This window comes from Dysidea avara, chromosome 4 (genome assembly GCF_963678975.1).
Source record: "Dysidea avara chromosome 4, odDysAvar1.4, whole genome shotgun sequence".
Taxonomy (NCBI): Eukaryota; Metazoa; Porifera; class Demospongiae; order Dictyoceratida; family Dysideidae; genus Dysidea; species Dysidea avara.
In genome coordinates, this window is record NC_089275.1 from 45,224,736 (window position 1) to 45,247,157 (window position 22,422).

General features: G+C 38.1%; 1 protein-coding gene across 1 annotated transcript; it reads left to right on the plus strand.

Annotated features, from left to right (window-relative positions):
* The first annotated feature begins 1,041 nt into the window (after window positions 1-1,041).
* On the plus strand, window positions 1,042-21,424 carry LOC136252391 (uncharacterized). The gene is made up of 4 exons (XM_066044819.1): window positions 1,042-1,188; window positions 11,279-11,560; window positions 19,124-19,851; window positions 19,967-21,424. Exons 1-4 carry the CDS (start codon window positions 1,149-1,151, stop codon window positions 21,248-21,250), a joined length of 2,334 nt encoding a protein of 777 aa, XP_065900891.1. The 5' UTR covers window positions 1,042-1,148; the 3' UTR covers window positions 21,251-21,424.
* Window positions 21,425-22,422: the final 998 nt, after the last annotated feature.

Sequence of the window (22,422 nt, forward strand, 5' to 3'; positions counted from 1 at the left end):
ACAGAAAACCATGAACTACAGCAGTTCAATTATCAAGCACGGAGCTTGAACAAAAGGTCCCTTGTCCTTATACTGGGCACCATATGAAAGGTAATTAAATTTCTAGTTTAATGAAGGCAGTTGCAACATCTTGTTCTCAAGTTACAGCGCTTTCAATTCAGTGTAATATAGTATAAGCAAGAAAAGCACAAGGATGTGTCATAAGGTACTTCTTAGTGCTCAAAATCTCACTTCATTGGAACCCAGCTCCTTTATGCTTATTTTAAGCATTATCACAGCACTAAGAAATACTTTAACACTCATCTGTGTACTTTTCTTGCTTATGCTATATTACACTGAATTGAAAGTGCTGTAACTTGAGAACAAGATGTTGAAACAACTTGCAACTGCCTTCATTAAACTAGAAATTTAATTACCTTTCATATGGTGCCCAGTATAAGGACAAGGGACCTTTTGTTCAAGCTCTGTGCTTGATAATTGAACTGCTGTAGTTCATGGTTTTCTGTTGAGATATTCACCTGTGACTTTAACATCAAATAACTTTTGTTATACCCCTTTAATAAAGAAACATTACACATCAGGATGATCCTTGTACATAGTACTACACAATCATCAGCATTGAAGGTCCAAAACTTTAAAAGAATCCCTGCAAATGGAAATTTTAGTGATTTTGTTTACTGCCTAGGTGAGAGAACTATTTGTTTTTTTATAGATTACTAATAGGCTATTATGTTCCAGCTGTATGCTTTGTACTACTATGATACTAGGCCCAGCAGTTAACTTGATAGAAACATGATTGATTTTTAATAGTAACAAATAGTTTTCTTGTCAGGGTGCAAAAAGGGGTGTTCCTGAGGACTTTTTACGTGCCTCCCCTTCTTAAACCACTTAGTGCACGCTCCATATACCCTGTAAAAAAATTGGTGCTTTTATCAAAAAGTGAACGATTATGTCAATTTTAAGGGCTTATGTACTGCACTATTGCGTACGGTATGAAATTTAAAAAAAATTTACACGAATTCTTTCCGATGGCGCTTATTTATTATCGTACCTCCTCGCATCGTCATGGTGCGGGTGTGTCGATGGTACACAGTAAGTGAAGAGCAACCCGGGAGGAACAATCAGGTATCGAAATTCAGCTATTCGAGATGAGTGAAGTGAACTTATCAGAACCTGATCGGCCATCAGGTATGCCTTTTATCGATCGCCTTTTATAAACATTCAAGAGTTAATAGTAACTCTTTTATTATACACACAAAACAGCCAAGCTGTGAAAAAAATGGTGCGGCCTTATAAATCCTGGGTTATTATTATCAAAAAAGAGTATCAGTTGGGCACTGGAGGGTTTGCACAGAAGGCAGAGCCTGTACGAGGAGCTTCACCACTTTCCCAGGGAACCTAAGTGAAAATCGTAGATAAGCACACTTGGGAAAATAGACCCCTGTATGGACCATGGACCTTTGCTAGCAAGTAAAAGAGATGATACTGTGATGAACATGCTAACTATAGACGGGCTGCCTTTTTAAGGCGTGGTCGTTATACCGTAAATTTTCCACATGCTAGCCAGGTTTCTCATCAAGGTCCTGTGTATGCCGTCCACAATAGATGAACCTACTGCAGGAGGGTGGTACTCCAACATCATCCTGTGTACTTAGTGAAACAAGGGAGGTTACCTACATCTGAAGGTACGCTAGTAGATCCCTACCCATGACTGAATTAGGGATTGAATGTCCACTAGGTGTAGGGGGACATCACTACTTTTTGTTTCTTTGATCCCTATATAAAATTCCTAATATTTGTTTGTTTACATTATTTTGACTGGTGAACCCACACATTAGAAGAAAGAATGACACCAGGCTTATTGTTTGCATCTGAACATGTACCCCATCTATCAACTACTGATATAGCGAAATGGCCATTATGTTTTGTTTTCAGCTATGTTCAGCCTGTTACACGTTACAAATGAAGAACACTACAAGAAGGACCTCTGCAATCAATCCAATCACAATGGAAAACTCACGTTTACTGTTACAAACACATCATGCATAGCTACCATGAAACAACACCTTGCACTGCCTGCAAAGACATATGGGACACTATTAGTCCATGAAGCATACGTCATATGTACTGTGGTCGTGTATGCAAAAGGCACCTTTTAGGGTGAAATGATGTCGAACAGTGAAAAAATTAAGCCCAAGCCTTAGCCATTATTGAGTTGCGCTTGTCTGAAGACATCAGTCATGCAGTCAGGTCAGTCAGTCAGTAGAAAATTCCACCATATAAAATTGTAGCAACTTATTGAAAGCATTTCAGGTTGTATTGAAGACACTTTTGAGTTGGTTATAGCTGCCAAGGCACTATTATAAGACTGGTTTTGTGGTGATATTTTTTGGTCAGAAGAACCCATGATCCCATACAGAATACAAAGTAAGAGATATGTGGGGATAAATTTTATGAGGCCTTCATTTGTCACTTACAGGGTGCTTTTTCAATACACAAAGTCTTGCTCATGTGGGTGCAGAAAAACAAATAAATGTGACCGAACCTTGGAAAATCAGCCTTAATGTCACATTTTACAACTCAAATATTTATGATCAAAATGAGGCATTCCAAACTACCAACCAATTAGAAGGCGGGGTCAGATTTCATTCCTTTAGTTGTGGAAACATTTGGAGTTTGGACACCTTTTGCTCTAAAAACTTTACAGAATATAGCTGACCGTACCACTCCTCGTAGCGGTGTCCCTCGGAAAGTTGCTAGAAAGAACTTGCTACAACAACTGTCTGTGCAACTGTGGTCCAACAATGCTAAGATGATCTTGAGGTACTGGGCCCTTCAGGGCTCGGATGATGATGACAATCCCCTTTTCCCCTAGTAATGGTTTTCCCCCTGTAGCTAGCTGTAGTTTATGTAGTTGTAATAGTTGTTTGTAATTGTAATAAGTTTCAAACATAAAAAAAAATAAAAAATTGAATCATTACCTTGAATTACAACAAATTCTGTAAAATATTTTAACAGGTGTATAATTGCAAGTGCTTTAATGGTGACACAGCAAAGTAGGGATTTTTTTATATTTCACATGTGACATTAAGGTTAAATCTGGTCACAAAATTGAATATACGTACTTATTCCATGTACATACAGTACAGCTCACGAGTAACGTCGCATGTACGCGCATGACGTGCGCTCGAGTAACCCGTGTGGATGCAGCAAGGCTACAGTAATACTCCACGATAGCTAACTTTACTCAAGAGCGTCACGCAAGACCAGATAACAGGTCTCACCTATGGTCTTGGGAGTCGGCACTGGCTCAGTTCCGCCAGTTGTGAAGTCTCCTATTGCAATGCCTGTGTTGTGGCTACCGAATACTTGGTAACTTAGCTACTGACTTGACCTCGACTCTGTTACGGACTACAGTCAGTATTGTAGCTAGCAGTAGCTACCGTAAACCTAGATGTATTGGTCGCCAAGTAATGCCACAGAACCCCAGTTAGTGCATTTTTCTAATTCGTATTTTCTTTATCTAGATAGTTAAAGGAATGGTCAACCAAAGTTTCAACTCTAGAAGTTCGAAGTTACAGCGCCCCTACGAAGTTTTTTTTTTTTTTTTTTTGAATTGCTAACAGCAAAAATTGATTTGTACAGTGACAATGAACTACAGGCGTTTAATAAAACGATCATAACATACGAATGCAGTCATCTACCAAGATGAAACGTACACCATCGAATTCTCCATGAACAAGCATATCCATTGCTGGGTACGTTTTGTCTTCCAGGCCTTTCCTACGTCCACGGGGGACCGGCGAACGTGAACGAACATGAGAAAAATCGAGTGAACCGCTCGTTCAATGCAAGGCAGACTAATGCTGATATCTTCTGTCTCCTTGAGAGTACTGACATGAAACAAAGATTTTGGAACTCCTCTTGCTTTTGGGATCACGATGCTACCAAGGTTCTTGGTGTTATCACTTTCATTCATTGTGAAACAAGCGCTTTAGAATTTACGGACTTATTTTTCGTTTTCGTAAATATTCCACCCATTGCGTTCTGCGGGCCCAGCGTGCTTTATTGCATTCTACTGTATAATTAGCTAGCTAGGCTTGCACAAACATAATTATGGGACCGATCACAAATGTTTATGTGATTTAAGTGTTGTATGAAGTTACTAAAACTCAGTAGCGAGTGTTCTCATGTGTGGCGACTTCCTTGTGCGGCTAGTGCATATCCACGCGATATTCCACTGGTATTGTACAGTACATTGCAAAAGAATGATCCCGCAAGAAGATGCGAACATTACTCGCATGTGTATACTCGTGACGTTACCTTTGAGCTGTACTGTATGTATGTGCCTATGTACCTACCACCTATACATGCAACAATTTCTAAAAAACAGTAGTGCACCTGGCCAAGGCTGGCTGTGGGAATGCCTCTCTCTCAAAAACAATGGAATGGTGGCCCAAATAAAAGGAATCATGCCTTGAAAACTGTTAATGAATAAGTCCAGTGAATCATATCTTATTACCAGCAACAAACTGTTTACAAAGGCACTCTATGTCATTCAGTTATGAACATTCGTGACCACGGATCAACTGCAGTACTTAAACGATTACTGCAGGCTGGCAGCACCCATGTTTTCACATATAGAGGAAGGGTCTGGTCAGTCTAGTATTACTAATCTAATCATAAACAGCCAAGCTGTAAAAAAAGGTGCGGCCCGTAAAGGGCCATGGTAAAAAAATATGTGAAATCCAAGGTGGCGGCCAAGAAATGGCTGTGATGGTAGGTTAATGGTAAAAATTTTAATAACAACAATTCAGGTGGATTTGGTGCATCACATCTTTTTTCACCAGGGGCTGCACCTTTTTTTACAGCTTGGCTGTTTTTGATTAGATATCACTTCTTTTTGTATTTGTATACCCCAAATAGGCTGGCTTTGGGGCTTTTTTAACCAATCCTTTTTCTTTACCACAAGAAGAATAAAAAGACAAAGCAGATTTTTAATACTTCAACTGTTTTTCATTTTATCAGTAATTATACAAATTATTTACATATATTTATTGCATGTCTATTATATTCTCTACTGGATAACTTGTTCACAACTGATCTCTCTACTAAAGGACTTGAAATGTAGCTAAACTGTCTACAGGGTGACTTGCTTGCAGCTGAACTCTACACTGACAGGATTCTCTCTAGAGGGTGGATTGTTTCTAGCTGATCTCTTTACAGGGTGATTTGTTTGTAGCTGAACTCTCTACAGGGTGATTTGTTTCTGATGATCTCTCTACAGTGTGATTTGTTTGTGGTTGAACTCTCTACAGTGTGATTTGCTTGTAGCTGAACTCTCTACAGGGTGATTTGTTTGTAGCTGAACTCTCTACAAGCAGGGACGGTGGAGCAATCCAAAGAGTGAGGGGCCAAGGCCAGCTGTAAGTTGAAGACCAAAAAAAAAAAAAAGTCACAGCCTGCTGACAATAGCTGCTCTCCACCAATTATATCTCCTTATTTATAACTACGCGTACAATTGCAAACTGCACTGCTTCTCTGAATACTGTGACTGCTCTATTAGAGTATTTAGATCTTTTCTTGCAAGCATTGTCCCATAAACCCTGTCTCCACTGCCTATGCTCTACAGGATGGTTTCTTTGTAGCTGGTCTCTGCAAGGTGACTTGCTTCTAGCTGATCTTTCTGCAAGGTGACTTCTCCTACGACAGGGTGACTTGTATCTATAGCTGAACTATTTACAGGATGATCTGTTTCTAGCTGAAATCTCTACAGGGTGATTTGTTTGTAGCTGAATTCTCTACAGGATGACTTGTTTCTAGCTGAACTCTCTACAGAGTGAGTTCTTTGTAGCTGAACTCTCTACAAGGTGAACTGATCTCTCTATAGGTGTAGGGAACGGATCTGCCACGAGGTACTCAATTATCTCTCACGTGATAGTGTGCAATAATCAAGATACAATCATACATATATAGTGTGTCCTAGTGTTACAATTGTGAGTGTATTAGTGCATGTGCAGTGCTATAGAATAGTTCTTAGTTTATGTTCTTACAATAGGGTGAGGTGATTTGTTTGTAGCTAATCTCTCTACAGGGTGATTTGTTTGTAGCTAATCTCTCTACAGGGTGATTTGCTTGTAAATGAATTCCCTATATTGTGTCTAGTTTCTAGCTGATCTCTCTACAGGGTGATTTGTTTGTAGCTGAACTCTCTACACGGTGATTTGTTTCTAGCTGATCTCTCTACAGGATGGTTTCTTTGTCACTGAACTCTCTACAAGGTGATTTGTTTCTAGCTGATCTCTCTACAGGGTGATTTGTTACTAGCTGATCTCTCCACAGGATGGTTTCTTTGTCACTGAATTCTCTACAAGGTGACTTGTTTCTAGCTGATCTTTCTACAAGGTGACTTCCTCTAGCTGATCTCTCTACAGGTTGATTTGTTTGTAGCTGAACTCTCTATAGGGTGATTTTTTTGCAGCTGAACTCTCTACAGGGTGATTTGTTTGTAGCTGAACTCTCTACAGGATGGTTTCTTTATCACTGAACTCTCTACAAGGTGACTTGTTTCTAGCTGATCTCTCTACAAGGTGACTTGTTTCTAGCTGATCTCTCTGTAGGGTAACTTGTTTCTAGCTGAAATCTCTACAGAGTGGGTTCTTTGTAGCTGAACTCTCTACAAGGTGTATCACTTCTTCTAGCTGATCTCTCTATAGGGTGACCTGATCTCTCTGTAGGGTGACTTTTATCTAGCTGAACTCTCTACAGGGTGATTTGTTTATAGCTGAACTCTCTACAGGGTAATTTATTTGCAGCTGAACTCTATGCAGGGTGATTTGTTTGTAGCTGAACACTCTACAGGATGGTTTCTTTGTAGCTGAACTCTCTACAAGGTGGCTTGCTTCTAGCTGATCTGTTTACAGGGTGATCTGTTCATAGCTGAACTCTCTACAGGGTGATTTGTTTGTAGCTGAAATCTCTTGTTTCAATCTGATCTCACTGTAGGGTAACGTGTTTGTAGCTGAACTTTCTACAGGATGGTTTTTTTTGTAACTGAGATCTGCAGGGTGACTTCTTCAAGCTGAGCTCTCTCTTGTTTCTAGCTGATCTCTCTACAGAGTAATTTTTTAGTGCTGTACACCAGTGTCCAATTAGGGACATTGGAAACAGTGGAAATTGAAAACTGAAACTGAAAAACTGAAACTGAAACTGAAATTGTTCAAAACTTCATATTAACAGGTACCTCTTAACAAAGACCACCTCTGTAATAAGACCACCCGTATAATAAGACCGCCTCTAAAAATAAGACCACCTCATTATAGTAGTTATGTCAAGTAGGTTCGGCTAAGGTGTACTCATAATGTAATAAAGTATCGATCAATCAGACAGTACTTAAAAATTAAAATGACAGCTGCAGGGTTGGATATACTATCTTACCGTGCCAAGACCTAAAGTCCATGGTCATGTCACAAATGACAATGGAGCAATTGCATGCATAATTTACTCCACTGATACTGGATTTGATAATGGATTTCTCATGAATTATGCATGATTTAGGAGTTGCATAGTAACAAAATCAACATTAATGATCTTGGACTTTGTGTCTTGATAATTGTTAGGCACTCGTAGACGAAGACGCCTATCACGAGTGTCTAACTATTACCAAGACACTAAGTCCAAGATCATTAATTTAACTATGCAACTCTTAAATCATGCACAATTCATGAGAAATCCATTATCAAATCCAGTGCCAGCAGAGTAAATTATGCATGCAATTACCCCTTTTTCATTGTGACATGACCATGGACTTGTCTTGGCATGGTAAGACATTGTATCCTTATGTACAACCCTGCAGCTGTCATTTTAACTTTTTAAGTACTGTCTGATTGATTGATACTTGTATTACATTATGAGTACACCTTATAGTCTTTTTGTTGGACCTTACTTGACATAACTACTATAATGAGGTGGTCTTATTAGAGGCGGTCTTATTATACGGGTGGTCTTATTACAGAGGTGGTCTTTGTTAAGAGGTACCTGTTAATATGAAGTTTTGACCAATTTAATTTTTTCGGTTTTTCAGTTTCAGTTTTCAGTTTGTTTTCAATTTCCACTGTTTCCAATGTCCCGTCCAATTAACCAGTTATTAACCGGGACATTGGAAACAGTGGAAATTGAAAACTGAAACTGAAAACTGAAACTGAAAAACTGAAACGGAAAAACTGAAACTGAAAAACTAAAATTGGTCAAAACTTCATATTAACAGGTACCTCTTAACAAAGACCACCTCTGTAATAAGACCACCTGTATAATAAGACCGTCTCTAATAAGACCACCTCATTATAGTAGTCATGTCAAGTAGGTCCAACAAAAAGGCCATTAGGTGTACTCATAACGTAATAAAGTATCAATCAATCAGACAGTACTTAAAAGTTAAAACTACAGCTGCAGGGTTGTACATAAGGATACACTATCTTACCATACCAAGACCTAAAGTCCATGGTCATGTCACAATGAAAATGGGGTAATTGCATGCACAATTACTCTGCTGATACTGGATTTCTCATGAATTGTGCATTATTTAAGAGTTGCATAGTTAAATTAATGATCTTGGACTTTGTGTCTTGGTAATAGTTGGACACTCGTAATAGGTGTCTTCGAGGATTTAAAAACCTGTCAATATTTACCTGCGCCTCGGTAATTACTGATGTCACTTCAGGTTTTAAGTCTTCGAGGATGCTTATTACGTATGCCTAACAATTATTAAGGCACAAAGTCAAGAATCATTAATGTTGATTTTGTAACTATGCAACTCCTAAATCATGCACAATAATATTCATGAGAAATCCATTATCAAATTCAATTATGCATGCAATTGCTCCATTTTCATTTGTGACATGACCATGGACTTTAGGTCTTGGCATGATAAGATATATCCTTTTGTACAACCCTGCAGCTGTCATTTCAACTTTTAAGTACTGTCTGATTGATTGATACTTTATTACATTATGAGTACACCTTAGCTATATTTTTGGACCTACTTGACATAACTACTATAATGAGGTGGTCTTATTTTAGAGGCGGTCTTATTATAGAGGTGGTCTTATTATAGAGGCGGTCTTTGTTAAGAGGTACCTGTTAATATGAAGTTTTGACCAATTTTAGTTTTTCAGTTTCAGTTTTTCCATTTCAGTTTTTCAGTTTCAGTTTTCAGTTTCAGTTTTCAATTTCCACTGTTTCCAATGTCCCTTATTAACCAGTGTTGTCTAGGTCAGCCAATAACCAGTGAAGAAACCTTTAAACTGGTTATTGCCCACCCACTTGGTAAACCATAAATTACCCCTGCTGACAAGTGTTAACATAATTAACATAACATCAAAGAATGTGTAAATATGTGATTGTAACAACTGTTATTGCAAAACAGGATGGTGATGGTCACTTTGGTACCACCCTAAACCTTTCAGCAGGCTTGTTGAGTTGTATTATGTCTGCCAATATACAAACAAACCAATTAACTGGTTGTTGCCAATTATTGGTAGGCAATTAACTGGTGATAAAAATTTTGTAGGTGTACAGCACTAAATTTGTTTGTATAGCTGAACTCTTTACAGGGTGGATTTTGGTTGGTGAACTCTCTACATGGTGACTTGTTTGTAGCAAACTTCTCTACAGAGTTACTTGTTTGTAGCTGAACATTGTATAAACTATAAAGTGACTTGTCTGTAGCTGAACTCTCTACAGGGTTACTTGTTTGCAGCTGATCTCTATAGGATAACTTGTTTGTATAGATGAACTCTCTACAGGGTAGTTTCTTTGTAGCTGAACTCTCTACACAGTGACTTGTTTGTAGCTGAACTCTCTAGAGAGTGTAGCCGAACTCTCTACAGGGTGCATGACTTGTTTATAGCTGAACTCTCTTCAGTGGTTCTGAATCACTACAGCGATATATTTGGAGCTGAACTCTCTATACACTGACTTGCTTCTTGCTGAACTGTCTATTTGATTAACTGTTTGCAGCTGAAATAACTTGCAATGTAATCGAATTCTAAATTAGCTGAATGCTCTATTAGGGTGACTGTTCTATTGGAGTATCTCGATCTCGCATTTGCTACACGGAGTTGGCTTTTGAATCATAACTCAGCGGTTTGTAATCCGATTCTTCTGTACTACTGCAAGGACTTTCTATCAAGATTATTCCAGCTATACACCATGGTCTTTATCTCGATTCCTTTCAAACCACCAAAAGGCACTCCTACGATGGTTACTCCATCTACATAGCAATTTTCAACTCATTCCATGAAGCGGTTTACCCTGTAGGCATGACAACAAATCGATCTTGTTTTACACGAATAATCGGTTATAAATCCTGAACCATTCATCAGATTTGCACCAAATGTGATACTAGGATTCGCCTTTGGACTCCCTTTCTGTGTGCCAAATTTCAAGGTGATCAGAGTACGCGTTTGCATTTTATAGCAAGTTTTGTAAGTGTGTGAAAACACGAAGAAGAAAATGAAGAAAAAATCGAAACCTTGGCAGCTCGTATCTCGGAAATGGCTGGAGCGATTTCCTTCAAATTTGGAATGTAGACTTCCCTGGCAGGTGGACAACTCTGTAGCAAATTTGGTTCCAATCGGATAAGGGATCACTGAGATACAAAGGTGTGAAAATGATGTTTTCTTTCTTCTTGTCAATATACCCATGGTGTGGTGCACCGGCTTCTTGGGCCGCACGACACACTATCATGTGTCTTGATCTGTAGCATGTTAACATGTGCAGATTTGTCGACTTTTCTTTCCATCAAAATTTCCTGACATATTGTAAGTGCTTTAGTTCAAAGTTTTAAACCAAGCACAACTGAGGGATGGTCTGCCCTTTGTTAGTGACACTGTTACTAACTATTAACTACTGTACATATATCATTGTATGCATCCATCATAATACATACGTGTGTGTGCAGTGTATTTGGCATCATAAAAAAAGGTGAGTGAGTTAGGTAGATGAAACACTGGATTCTAAAAGTTTAGAACTAATGAGAAAATGTCTGGACAAACATAGAGGCTATACCTGGCCATCAACATCATAGAGCGTTCGGTGGGCCAGTTTGATTACAATGTCCCAAATAGCTTTTTGTAGTTCCATATCAATTTTGGTGCGATAACCTTTCTGGGTGTGGTGCATGTACACCTGCTGAAAATTGTGCATAATCAAAATACACCAGTGGTGTGCATGTAGCACATGTACAATCTAAACACACATGATGTTTTTATGTATACAGTTTCTCATTGTTGTCATGTTGAGAAGCCAAAATTAAAAGAGTTGGTACTCTACTCAAACAAAATCACTTCACAGTGGAAAGAGGTAGCACTTCAGCTGGACATTCCTCAGGAGGTGGTCAACACCATTGACATCAATAACAATGAGATGAAGGACAAGTGTTATCATATGTTCAATGCTTGGCTGCAGAGAACTGTTGGTTCATGTTGGTGCCAGTTTGTGTCTGCACTTGGAAAAGTTGACCTGCTGGAAACTGCAAAGGAAATAGAGCAGACGTTTATTGGTTAGTAACTGTACACCTTGAATTTGTGTATGAATAAACATTTGTTAGCATGGTACAGAATTTATAAGACCTTGTAATATATGCCAAATCACAAATTTTGAAATCTTGCTGGGCCTGATTTTCTATGCCACTTAATTCTGTACTCAAAATGTTACATCATTTGTAAATGACAAATATATTAACCTTCATTCCACCAAGGTACGCAGGTTGGAGTAGCTGACTAGAACAATAATAAATAGGTATGTGAAGAATTTTTGTTGGGGTATTTTTGTATTGGTTCTTGTAACACTTTCACACCTCAGATCAAAGCAGCCGTCTGGTCTACAGCCCAGTTGGCAAAACTGGGCTACATGTGGGCAGCGATTATATAGATGTTAAGGCCAAAATTGATTGTGGGGATCGATTAATACTCCAGTGATTAGTATCCGCACAAAAACAGCCAAGCTGTGAAAAAAAAGTGCGGCCTTAAAAATCCTGGGTGGAAAAAGTTGTAAAATCAAAGGTGGTGGCCAACAAATGACTACAATGATGTTAATTTTTTCACCCAGGCTTTTAAGGCCACAACTTTTTTCATAGCTTGGCTGTTTTTGTGTGAAGATCACTTATTGCAAGTTCCAAAGTCAGCCTATGGTTGGCCTTGATACTTCCTTTTAACTTTTTTCCCTTTACTACAGTAATCATTGAACTGCAATAAGACAAATTTTGAAGGTGCATGTATCCCAATAATATATAGCTGGGCAGATTCGACTCAAATTGGGAATGGGAAATGCCGAAGCTTCCGCAGCAGAAATGGTTAATTAAACCATTCAAGCACTATGGGCTACGGATACATGAAAGCAGCATTTTCTGGTTCCATAAAATGTGTATGCCGCCTCCTCACACTGTTGGCTGCACGACACACTTGATTCACAGTACTTTCATAATTTTTGTAGTACTCTACTGGAGCACACATTTTTTCTGAGTACTTCAATACAATGCATATAGAATGTTCTAGAATTTCTACTTACAGATCTACGAGTTATCATTCTAGTGTACAACTTTTATCTATAAAGCAGAAATTAAGTGAGGTGAGCAACTGACAGCAGTGGCAGAGTGGTAAAGGGCTTGGGTATATAGGTGTGGAGGTCCCTGGTTTGAAATCTGGAGAACTTTTCCACTGTATTTTGCACACGTTTTTTACTTCTCGGTGACTATTCTATTAGAGTATCTTGATCACGCTCTTTTCACATGTCTGGTTTTGCTTTATATCTCCTTAGCTAATACTCTCAGTACTTTGAAATCACAAAAGGTTTGCACTATGATAGTAACTTCATCTACAGACCGATTTTCAAGTTATTTCATCAAGCAGATTACCCTATAGGCGTGACAACAAATCGCTTTTGCAATTTTCAAAAACTGGACTGTAAATGTACAGCATTATGTTCTTACTGCCCTCCAAATTTGAAGTCAATCGACTAAAGCATGCATGAGTTATTGCAATTTTTCTAAAGTGTGCAAAAAGAAAATTTTCGTAAGAAGATTAAGAAGAAAAATATGAAGAAAGTAAGATGAACTTTGAAGGTCCATATCTCAGTGATGGCTGGGCGGATTCAACTCAAATTTGGAATAGAAGGTGCCCTACCCTGAGGGAGTTTCACAGCAAAACTGGTTACTTTCTGTTCATTCACTATTAAGCTACGAATACGTGAAACCAGCGTTTTCTTGGTTCCTGTAAGTACACACTTAACTGTCGCACATCCGCAGTAGCTGTACTTGGCCTCATGACACACTATCATGTGTTCTGATGCACAACTTGAATTTGGCAATGAAAACCACTCAGACGGAAAGCGTTTTGTTTTCCTCGCTACCCTACAAGTTGAAAATCACTGGGCTAAGGAACTAGTGCTATAGCTTATTCACCAAGCGTTTCTGCATGTTTTCGAATACAGACCAAATCCCCATTATAATAGCATGAAATTACCACTCTACAAGTATTAACCACTATATAAGCAAGCTTACTCATCTAGGCTGTTAGCAAACCTTTAATAATTCCATAAACAATTCAATAGCACTGATTAAAACATTAAACTCATGTAACCAAAATTCTCTGTGATTTGTCTGTTCATCATAACCAAAACATACCAGCTACTGACCCATAATCAAATCTTAGGCACGTATATAATACATCTAGTGGTTGCACTCATATTGGCTTGGGTGATTGATCACCTGTGCTAGCCTGATATGGATCGGAAGTGTTACATATTAGTTGTAACATGGGGCATTCAGGCTTTTGCCTGATATGTATGCCCTCAGCCCTTGGGCTTGCGGCCCTGGCCCCTAGGCATAAGTATCAGGCAAAGTCCTTATGGACATGTTACAACTATTATTTGTAGCATAATTTGTTGGAATGACCGTCTCTGCAAAAACCTGACTTGTTTGCACAAGCATGCAAAAAAATAATCATAAAATGCATTCTATACTAAGAAAAAATATGCAAGTGTTTTTATCGGGCCATTATTCAGAAAAGGAAGACTCAAATTGATTAAACCTATACACCATCTTATTCACCTGCTCATAAAGAGTTCAAAAATCGATGTTTTGTTTTTGTACTCCCAAAGCTATGCGTGTCACATGCATTTGTTTATGACGTGGAAAGCGTTAACAAGATCGTTGTCATTTCTTCAACTAAACTGCCTTCATACCCATATGCGTAAGTGACTACAGGGCTAACACTATACCTTGCTAATCCATGATGAACATTTTAAGCCAAATTTGAAACTTTGTAGACTAATGCGAACAGAAGTTATGGCTGCGAATGTAAGCACATGTAGTTTATTTTCAGTATAGTTGCTGTACAAACCAATTGTCTTGCTCTTCCTACTGTCTAGCACTATAATTCCAAAACTGCTCACCACAGAAGACTTGAAACCTTGGTGATCCATTCCTTGGACACTGCAGATAATGCTGAGAAAATAAAAAAATGGAAGTTGTACGAACAAGTCAGGATTTTGCTGAGACGGTCACGTATATGTGATACATCACAAATAAAAGTAATCAATGGTACTGACTGCTCAACCATTTGAAGAATGATTTGTAAGTTACAGCAAATTGTTTATAGTCATGCAGAAAATAGAATAGAACCAGCGTAAATCTCAAGTATCAGTTACAGTGAACCTTAAAGTGATTGTTCTGTTAGAGTATTTAGTCGTTCTATTACAATCTTTTCTGTATCAATTCCACACACACTTTCGCTTTTTATATCTGCAAACCAGATGGTTGCCAGGAGTCAGGTATACTTGTGGTACCGCAGCACGTAATTACCAAAATATCATTATATGTTGACTTTAGGGATCCGCTGATTATGCTGCCACAATAATGAGCATAATAGATGCCTGAAAGCCTTGAGCATAATGCTAGCATAATAGGCGGAACACTTGTGTAATACCATAAATTCTTGCTTATCAAAATACATATCACAGAAAAAGATTGATATACTCTAATAGAACAGTCAGTATTAAACTATAATAGAATAATCAAGCTGCTGACTGTTCTATTAGAGTATATCGATCTTTTCTGTGACATGCATTTTGACAAGCAAGCATTTACGGTTTGTGCTTCAGCCACTTACTATTTGTGACCATCTCAGTGAAAACCTGTCTAGTTCACACAAGCATGCGTTTTGAGAAAAACGAAATTTAAAAAAGAATTGGTGAAATTACGTGTGTCACAAAGAAAAATTATGCACATTTTAATTGAGCCATTACTCAGGAAAGGAAGTCTTAAATCAATTAAACCTATACACCATCTTATTCTCCTACTCATGTGGAGTTCGAAAATTGTTGTTTTATTTCTGTAGCCCCCAATGGTTTGTGTGTCACATGCGTATGTTTACGATGCGGTAGACATAAACAAAATCGTCGCCGACGTTTCTTGAATAAAACTTCCTTCGTACACCAATGTGCAAGTGACTGCAGGGGCTAAAACTATACCTCAGTCAATCTGCCAATCCATGGTGAACATTGTAAGCCAAATTTCAACTAATCCAAATGGAAGTTATGGCTGTGAATGTAAGTGCATATACCGTATTTACTTGGTTAAACGCCGCAGCATTTATTACCTTAGTTCCAAAAATCGATGCGGCAACTATTCAAACTCGACCACCACTTGATACTCGTGAACGATGTTTAAGCCATTATTTTCACAATCGATTGTGGGACCACTCAAGTGTGGTGACTATTAAAGGTGCGGCGTTTAACCAAGTAAATACGGTACCGGTAGTATATTTTTAGTATAGTCAATGTAGAAATCGATTTCCTTGCTCTCCCTACTGTCTATTGCTGTAACTCCAAACTATTCACCATAATCAACTGAAACTTTTGCGAACCATTCCTTGGACAATGCAGATAATGCTGAAAACATGAAAAGAAATCTGGAAGTTGTGCGAACTAGGCTGTGATGGTCACATTTTTCCCATAAAGTGCAATTTTATTCGAAAAATATGAGAACTGAGGTATAAATATTGAGCATAATTTGAGCATAATTTGAGTATAATAAACAAAGATTTTGAGCAGTACAGCATAGCATAATAGATAAAATAATGAGCGTAACAGAACTTATGGTAAGAAATTTCTGTTGTCCTGCCACAATATCCTGACAAATCAGAATTGGCCAGACAGTTTCCTAAATTGACTGGACATGTGGAAGATTATTAGTATGGCCTATTTGTGTCCACTATAGCATAGCAGAAGGATCTTATAATTATTTTGTCACATGCCTTGATGCAGCTGTTATGTGTTTACAGTACACCGGAGGGTTGGCATTGGTAGGGTAGTTGGAAAAGGCAGATACAATTGGACATGGACACGGATGCAGACATGGACATTTTCAAAAAGCACTTTTACATTTATATACGTAACAGTTATTTTTCATACCTAATGTTGTTTTTACAGCAGTCTTTGCTGCCAGACTGCAGATCGATAGCAGTCTTTGCTATCGATCTAGTCATAGTGCTTTTCCATTTATAAGCGTACATGCGAAGGACTAGACCAGCACTCCACAGAATGCCAAAGACCATATAGTGTTGTATACATGCTCTAAAGTCTAATACAGAGTTGTAGAGATTAGCTTGTATTCCCCATGCAACTTAGCTTAGCAGGCCAAATCTACAATCTTACTCCTTTTATTATAAGGCGAAGGCGCTTATACCAAGCGTTGAGGGTTTCAAGGATCTGGCCTACGATATTAGGTTGGGACATGCCGGTTTAATCTCTATGACACTGAATTAGATATCTAGAGCATGTGTACAACACTATAATGGTCTTTAGAGTGCTAGTCTATCCTTCGCACATTTGCTTATAAATAGATAAACACTTATAAATGGATAAGCGCAAATGGATAAATGCTATGACAAGATCGACTCCTGGGTCTGGAAGCGAATGCTGCTGTAAAAACAACGTTAGGTATGAAAAATAAGTGTTTTGTAAATGTAAAAGTATATTTTAAAAATATCCGTGTCCATGTCCATGTCCATGTCCGACCATATCTGCCTTTTCCAACTACCTGCATTGGTACATTAGTGGTCACTCTCTTGAGTTGTAAGAATGTATGTTATCTCCTAGCAACCAAGTAACTGTTATTACTGCTAGGGGTTCAACAATACAGTGTATATCGATATATTGCAATATTATCTATCACAATACAATACAATATGTGTGATGAAACATATCGATATATTGCGTATTGCAATATATCGTATAATGGGAATGATTCACGGAAGAAAGCATTCGCGAATGATCTACTATTTCCTCATTTGCGAGAAAACGATCGCGATTTGTTGCATAAAGTAATTAATAATTGGGCGTGCGCCCACAACGAATTATCTTTTTTTTCTATGGATAGGGAACGCTTGACTATATGGCTGACACTGACACATTGCATACTACGCATATAGTAGCCATGCATGATTGCTGTTTCGTTGGAGAAATAGGCATTCAAAATAATGAGGGCGGACGATAGGCACGCCTATAGAGCCTTGGGGGCGGCACTAAAACCGAGGCTAAGACACCCCATTCCGGCACAGTGAATTGCTGGGCTGCAGTTATATGTTATATTTGCCCCATTTAGTAGCACCGATTATTCCACTGTCAGTGAAGTTTGCATCTTTGTTCAAATCACACGCCATGGTCCTGCGCCTCACTGGTCACGCATATATAGCAGTTTAGCGCGTAGCAAGGCGAGTTGTCACCCGCTTATTAGTGGTGTGCGATATCAGGATTTGTATTTCGATATGTTATCGATACGATATTGGGGTAAATATCGAAATTTCGATACGATTTTCGATAATTTTTAATTGTGTGGGTGGTGTAATTGCGTGGGCGGCCGATATTTATAAATATGCTTGAAACACAATTTACACACAAACTATTGCATAAAATTAATAATAAGCCTAGGAAACTGGTAGACAAGTTTTTAAAGTGGCTAGATAGTACAGAACCAACCTTCATTTCTAGCGTGATTGTGCAATCACACACTAAATGCTATAGATTTATCGAAATATTCTTCGATATTTCGATAATTATCAAAAAATATAACCTTTTCGATAAATATCGAAATCTGCTAAAGCAGTATCGAAAATCGCTACGATATCGACAAAATTATCGCGAAATCGATATTTTTTCGATATATCGCACATCACTACCGCTTATGCATCCGTTACATGAATGCTACATCAACTGATCCATGAAAAAAACTTTTAAATTGTAGAAAAAAATTGCAAGTAAACATTTGCGAATGCACCTAAAATCGCGAAATTCGCGAATGTTTTCTTCCGCAAATCATTCCCGTTATACAGTGTTGCTGTGTTACAATATATTGCATAATATTGCAGGGTTGTAATGGGCTGTGGCTTGTGGATAGTTAGCCTATTCAGCTGCCACCCTCCTGGAGGACGGGAATCAAAGCCACCAGAATGTAATTGTTGATGTTTTAAAAGCCACATATCCTAAACAAACAGTACTGGTTGTAGTACTGCCTACTTGTACTGTAATACCTATTTAATAACTGTTGGCCATTATAAGCAGCTTTTGACTGGTGGGTGTACATCACATGACACTATTGCTATCTGCTGTATCTTATGAAGCTTAAATCCATGAGTTATTTACACAAGTATAGCACTTTAACATCACCAAAGGCCCTATTCCAAATATTGCAATACAGCAATATAATTATTGCAATGTTTTTTAAGGCAATACACAGTATGGTATTTACCCGTATTGTTGCATCCCTAAAATCAACAGACATGCCAGCTCAGCCCTTAGGCTCCCTCCTTCTGCTTTGATGGGACACTGTGTCCAGGTAAATTGCATTATGGTCAGACATCTATGTAATTTGACCAGATTTTGTCCGGTGTCCGCACATTATCATAAGCTCTGGCAATCGGCGGGTCCTTAGCTACTTACATACACTGTAACGGCTAAAACACTTATTGTATATACCACACATCTCATCAAAAATATCAGTTAACAATTCTAGTTTATAATGCTGAGAGTCTGTTTCAATATGAGTATGGAATTTTTGTTGCTTTAGGTCCCAGCAAAGTTGAAATTGCTGCACCAACAATAATAAGTTCTTTCATAGCTAATCCTAGTAAAGCAGTCAGTGAGTTCATTACCATTGTTAGTCTCATTGAGGATATTCTGATGAAGAACAATGAAGCAAGTAACTTGGATGCCATCAAGAGTATTTGTGGCTACCTTCCTATAAGCAGTACTTCTAACAAACTGATGTTTACTGCTGAACAACTGAAAGAGATAGATGCTTGTAGTAGTGTACGAGAAATATTCAGGCAACTGCGATTTCACTTGAGATGGGATGATCATCTTATTTTAACAGCAATACTTGACAGGTTAGATTCTGAAGAGTGTGAAGAATTGTTGGGAAAATATGAAAGCAAGATTGATTGTCAGATGAAACTTGAACAGATTTACAAAGAATATAAAGAACAACAACAAGAGGTGCCTGTAGGGTTTTCAAAAATGATTGCAATTGTAAATAAAAAATATTCCCGTATTACTAAAGAAGAATACGACCAACTAAAATGTTTCATATCAGAACACTGTGGAATAGAGCCATATGTGTTGTCACCATTTGTAAACATGTCATCATCTTCCTTGTTACTGGAATGGATGATTCCTCCAACGGCTGTCACTCTCATGGTGGAGATGGCTAACAAAAACAAACACTTGCTTATAGAGAACTCATTTCTGTTCTTTCAGATTTCATCTACTGTCATACTAAACAACAAGAATAATGAGGTACGTGTTTTATAGTATTGTTGGGCTTGACTTATCACTCTAGGTAGTAATGCATAGCTAGGTAGTATTAGCTATGTACATTCCACTGTACCAATAAATCAAATATTTATTGCAGGTTGCACAAAATAGTGGTGCAGGGAAATTGTCTGCAACTTCAGAAGTTGGTGGATTTGAAAATTCAGTATCCAAACAACTTCATAAAATACAATCAACTGTACGACCTGAAGATCTAGAGGCTACCTTGTCAACACTGAAGAAGATTTTTGACAATATTATTCAACACCCAAATGATGAAAAGTATCGTCAAATCAAACTGGCTAACAAGACATTTAGCAGTAAAGTGTGGAGGTATCCTGCTTGTGAGGAGTTGATGAAGATGAGTGGGTGGGTAGTGGAGGATGATCATGTGAGACTAAGAGATGACTCCCTTGTCCTTTTTGTATTTCAATCAGTTGAACTCTATTGTAAGAAAAAAGGAATGACACGTTCAAAGAGTACCACGGGTCCAGTTTCCAAAGGCCTAAATAATATACAATTCCAAGCATTAATATCAGCTTTATTTAGTGACAACAATTGTGAAGTAAAATTACTCCTGACTGGTTGTAAAATATCCACATCTGGTAGAGTTTATTGTGAAGATGGGTCATCACTGAATCTTCTAGTTGCAGCCATAGTGCTACAGCAAATAAACCTCGTGAAATGTTTAGTAGAACACTTCAATGTTGACCCTTACGAGGTTGACTTTGATGGTACAAAGCCTTGCAGATGTATAGTGAATGTCTTTGATCAAGTACCACAATCATTTACTATTGACTTTCTAAAGATTTCTGGTGTGAAGACAACATTTAAAGCTTTGGGTTTTACTCTTCTTCACACTGCAATCTTGACATGCTGCTTTGATGTTGTCAGATGTTTAGTGGAAGAGTGTGATGGGATTGATGTAAACATTACAAGTGATGATCTCCGCACTCCACTACATTCGGCCTATCTGGCAGGCCACATGAGCATAGCAGAGTATTTAATCCAACATGGTGCAGATTTGACGGCTGTGGACATGCATGGCTTCTCACCTTATGAATATAAAGATGGAGATCCGGAAGTTATTGAAATAGCAGAGTACATCAAGAATAAGAGAAATATACACCGGCAATGTTACAGTGCTGAGAGGCTGTATTATTTTAAACTACTGAATCTTGGAATTGACGTTAAAGAAGTAGTCACCCTTACAATGGAAGAGTTTCCATCATTGAAAGATGACGGACACACTCAACCACAGCACAATGTTGATCGTACTGCAATCATAGAAGAATTGACTCAGTACATTACAAAGAGACCATCAGATGCCGACCCATGGAGACAACCAACTGTGGAACAAAGAAGGCATAGCTATTTTATTTAGTTTCAGATTTATAACTAACTAGTACAGTGGTTCTGTTAGAGTGTAGTTTAATTCATATTACAAAATAATTGTGACCGGGCCAGCGAAAACTTGCATGTGGGCACATAAAATTTGCCTACTTTTTCAAACTTTGATCGCCCATAACTTTTATGTCACTGTGCTATGGTCATGCAATTAGGGGATAGGGTGGGGGTGGAGGACAGGGTGTAGCTTGTGCCCACATTTCCTGTTTTCGCAGGCCTGGTCACAATTAGGGATCTACATAGATGGTTAAATATGTTTGCTCACTAGTTTATGATTTATACCTTCCTCTAAAAATATAATAGTATCTGTTTGCAAGATGCAAATAGGACTGAAGTTCTATATGGCCGTACTAGCTCCTTAGTGGTTGATTTCAACTGACACAGAAAACTGTATATTTGCCCAATTATTATAGGCCATCTGCCAGTGTACCACTGATACTCAACAAGTAAAGTCCTCACCAAGGCCAGAAGTTCCATTCAAGCTTACTGCGCATACACCATGCAAAAAGATGCATATGTGTTTTTAAAACCAGTGAGGCACATAACCAATAGTATAGTGCTTTAGCTATGGAGTTAGTTTGATTCTGCATGATGTGCAATATAGATTCTTGTAGGTCACAAATTAATGTGTTTGTTATGTCCTCGCATACTGTGCTTGCCATAAGCAAGAACTTTAAGATTGCTCTCACCGATCAAAGTTGCACAGTAGAGACACCACATGTAAATGTGTATTGGTATATTCAAAATGGTGGCACATACTGTTGTGAAAGAACACGATCTAGAAAACAATCCTAATACAGTTCATTGTGTGAACAAATCTTACTACATAGTTTAAAGCTTACCTGTTAGAAACTGTTGCATTCTAAGGATACTATTATTTATTATTATACTGTTTGTATTAAACTATAACTGCCTATGTCCTTACTTGTGTCACACAGATTGTACACAATTTCTTTTCCTTGCATTAAATATAACTCATACAAAGTTGTGCATACAAGATACTGATGCATGTGAGTTATAACATCGTGATAGTTATCATAATCGTGATATGTTGCATCCTACAATCGTGAGAGTAGCAAAATGTCACAATCGCTCAGCCCTAGACTGGTTGCATCAGTACATAGCATTCAGCCCAATAGTTTGCAAAAC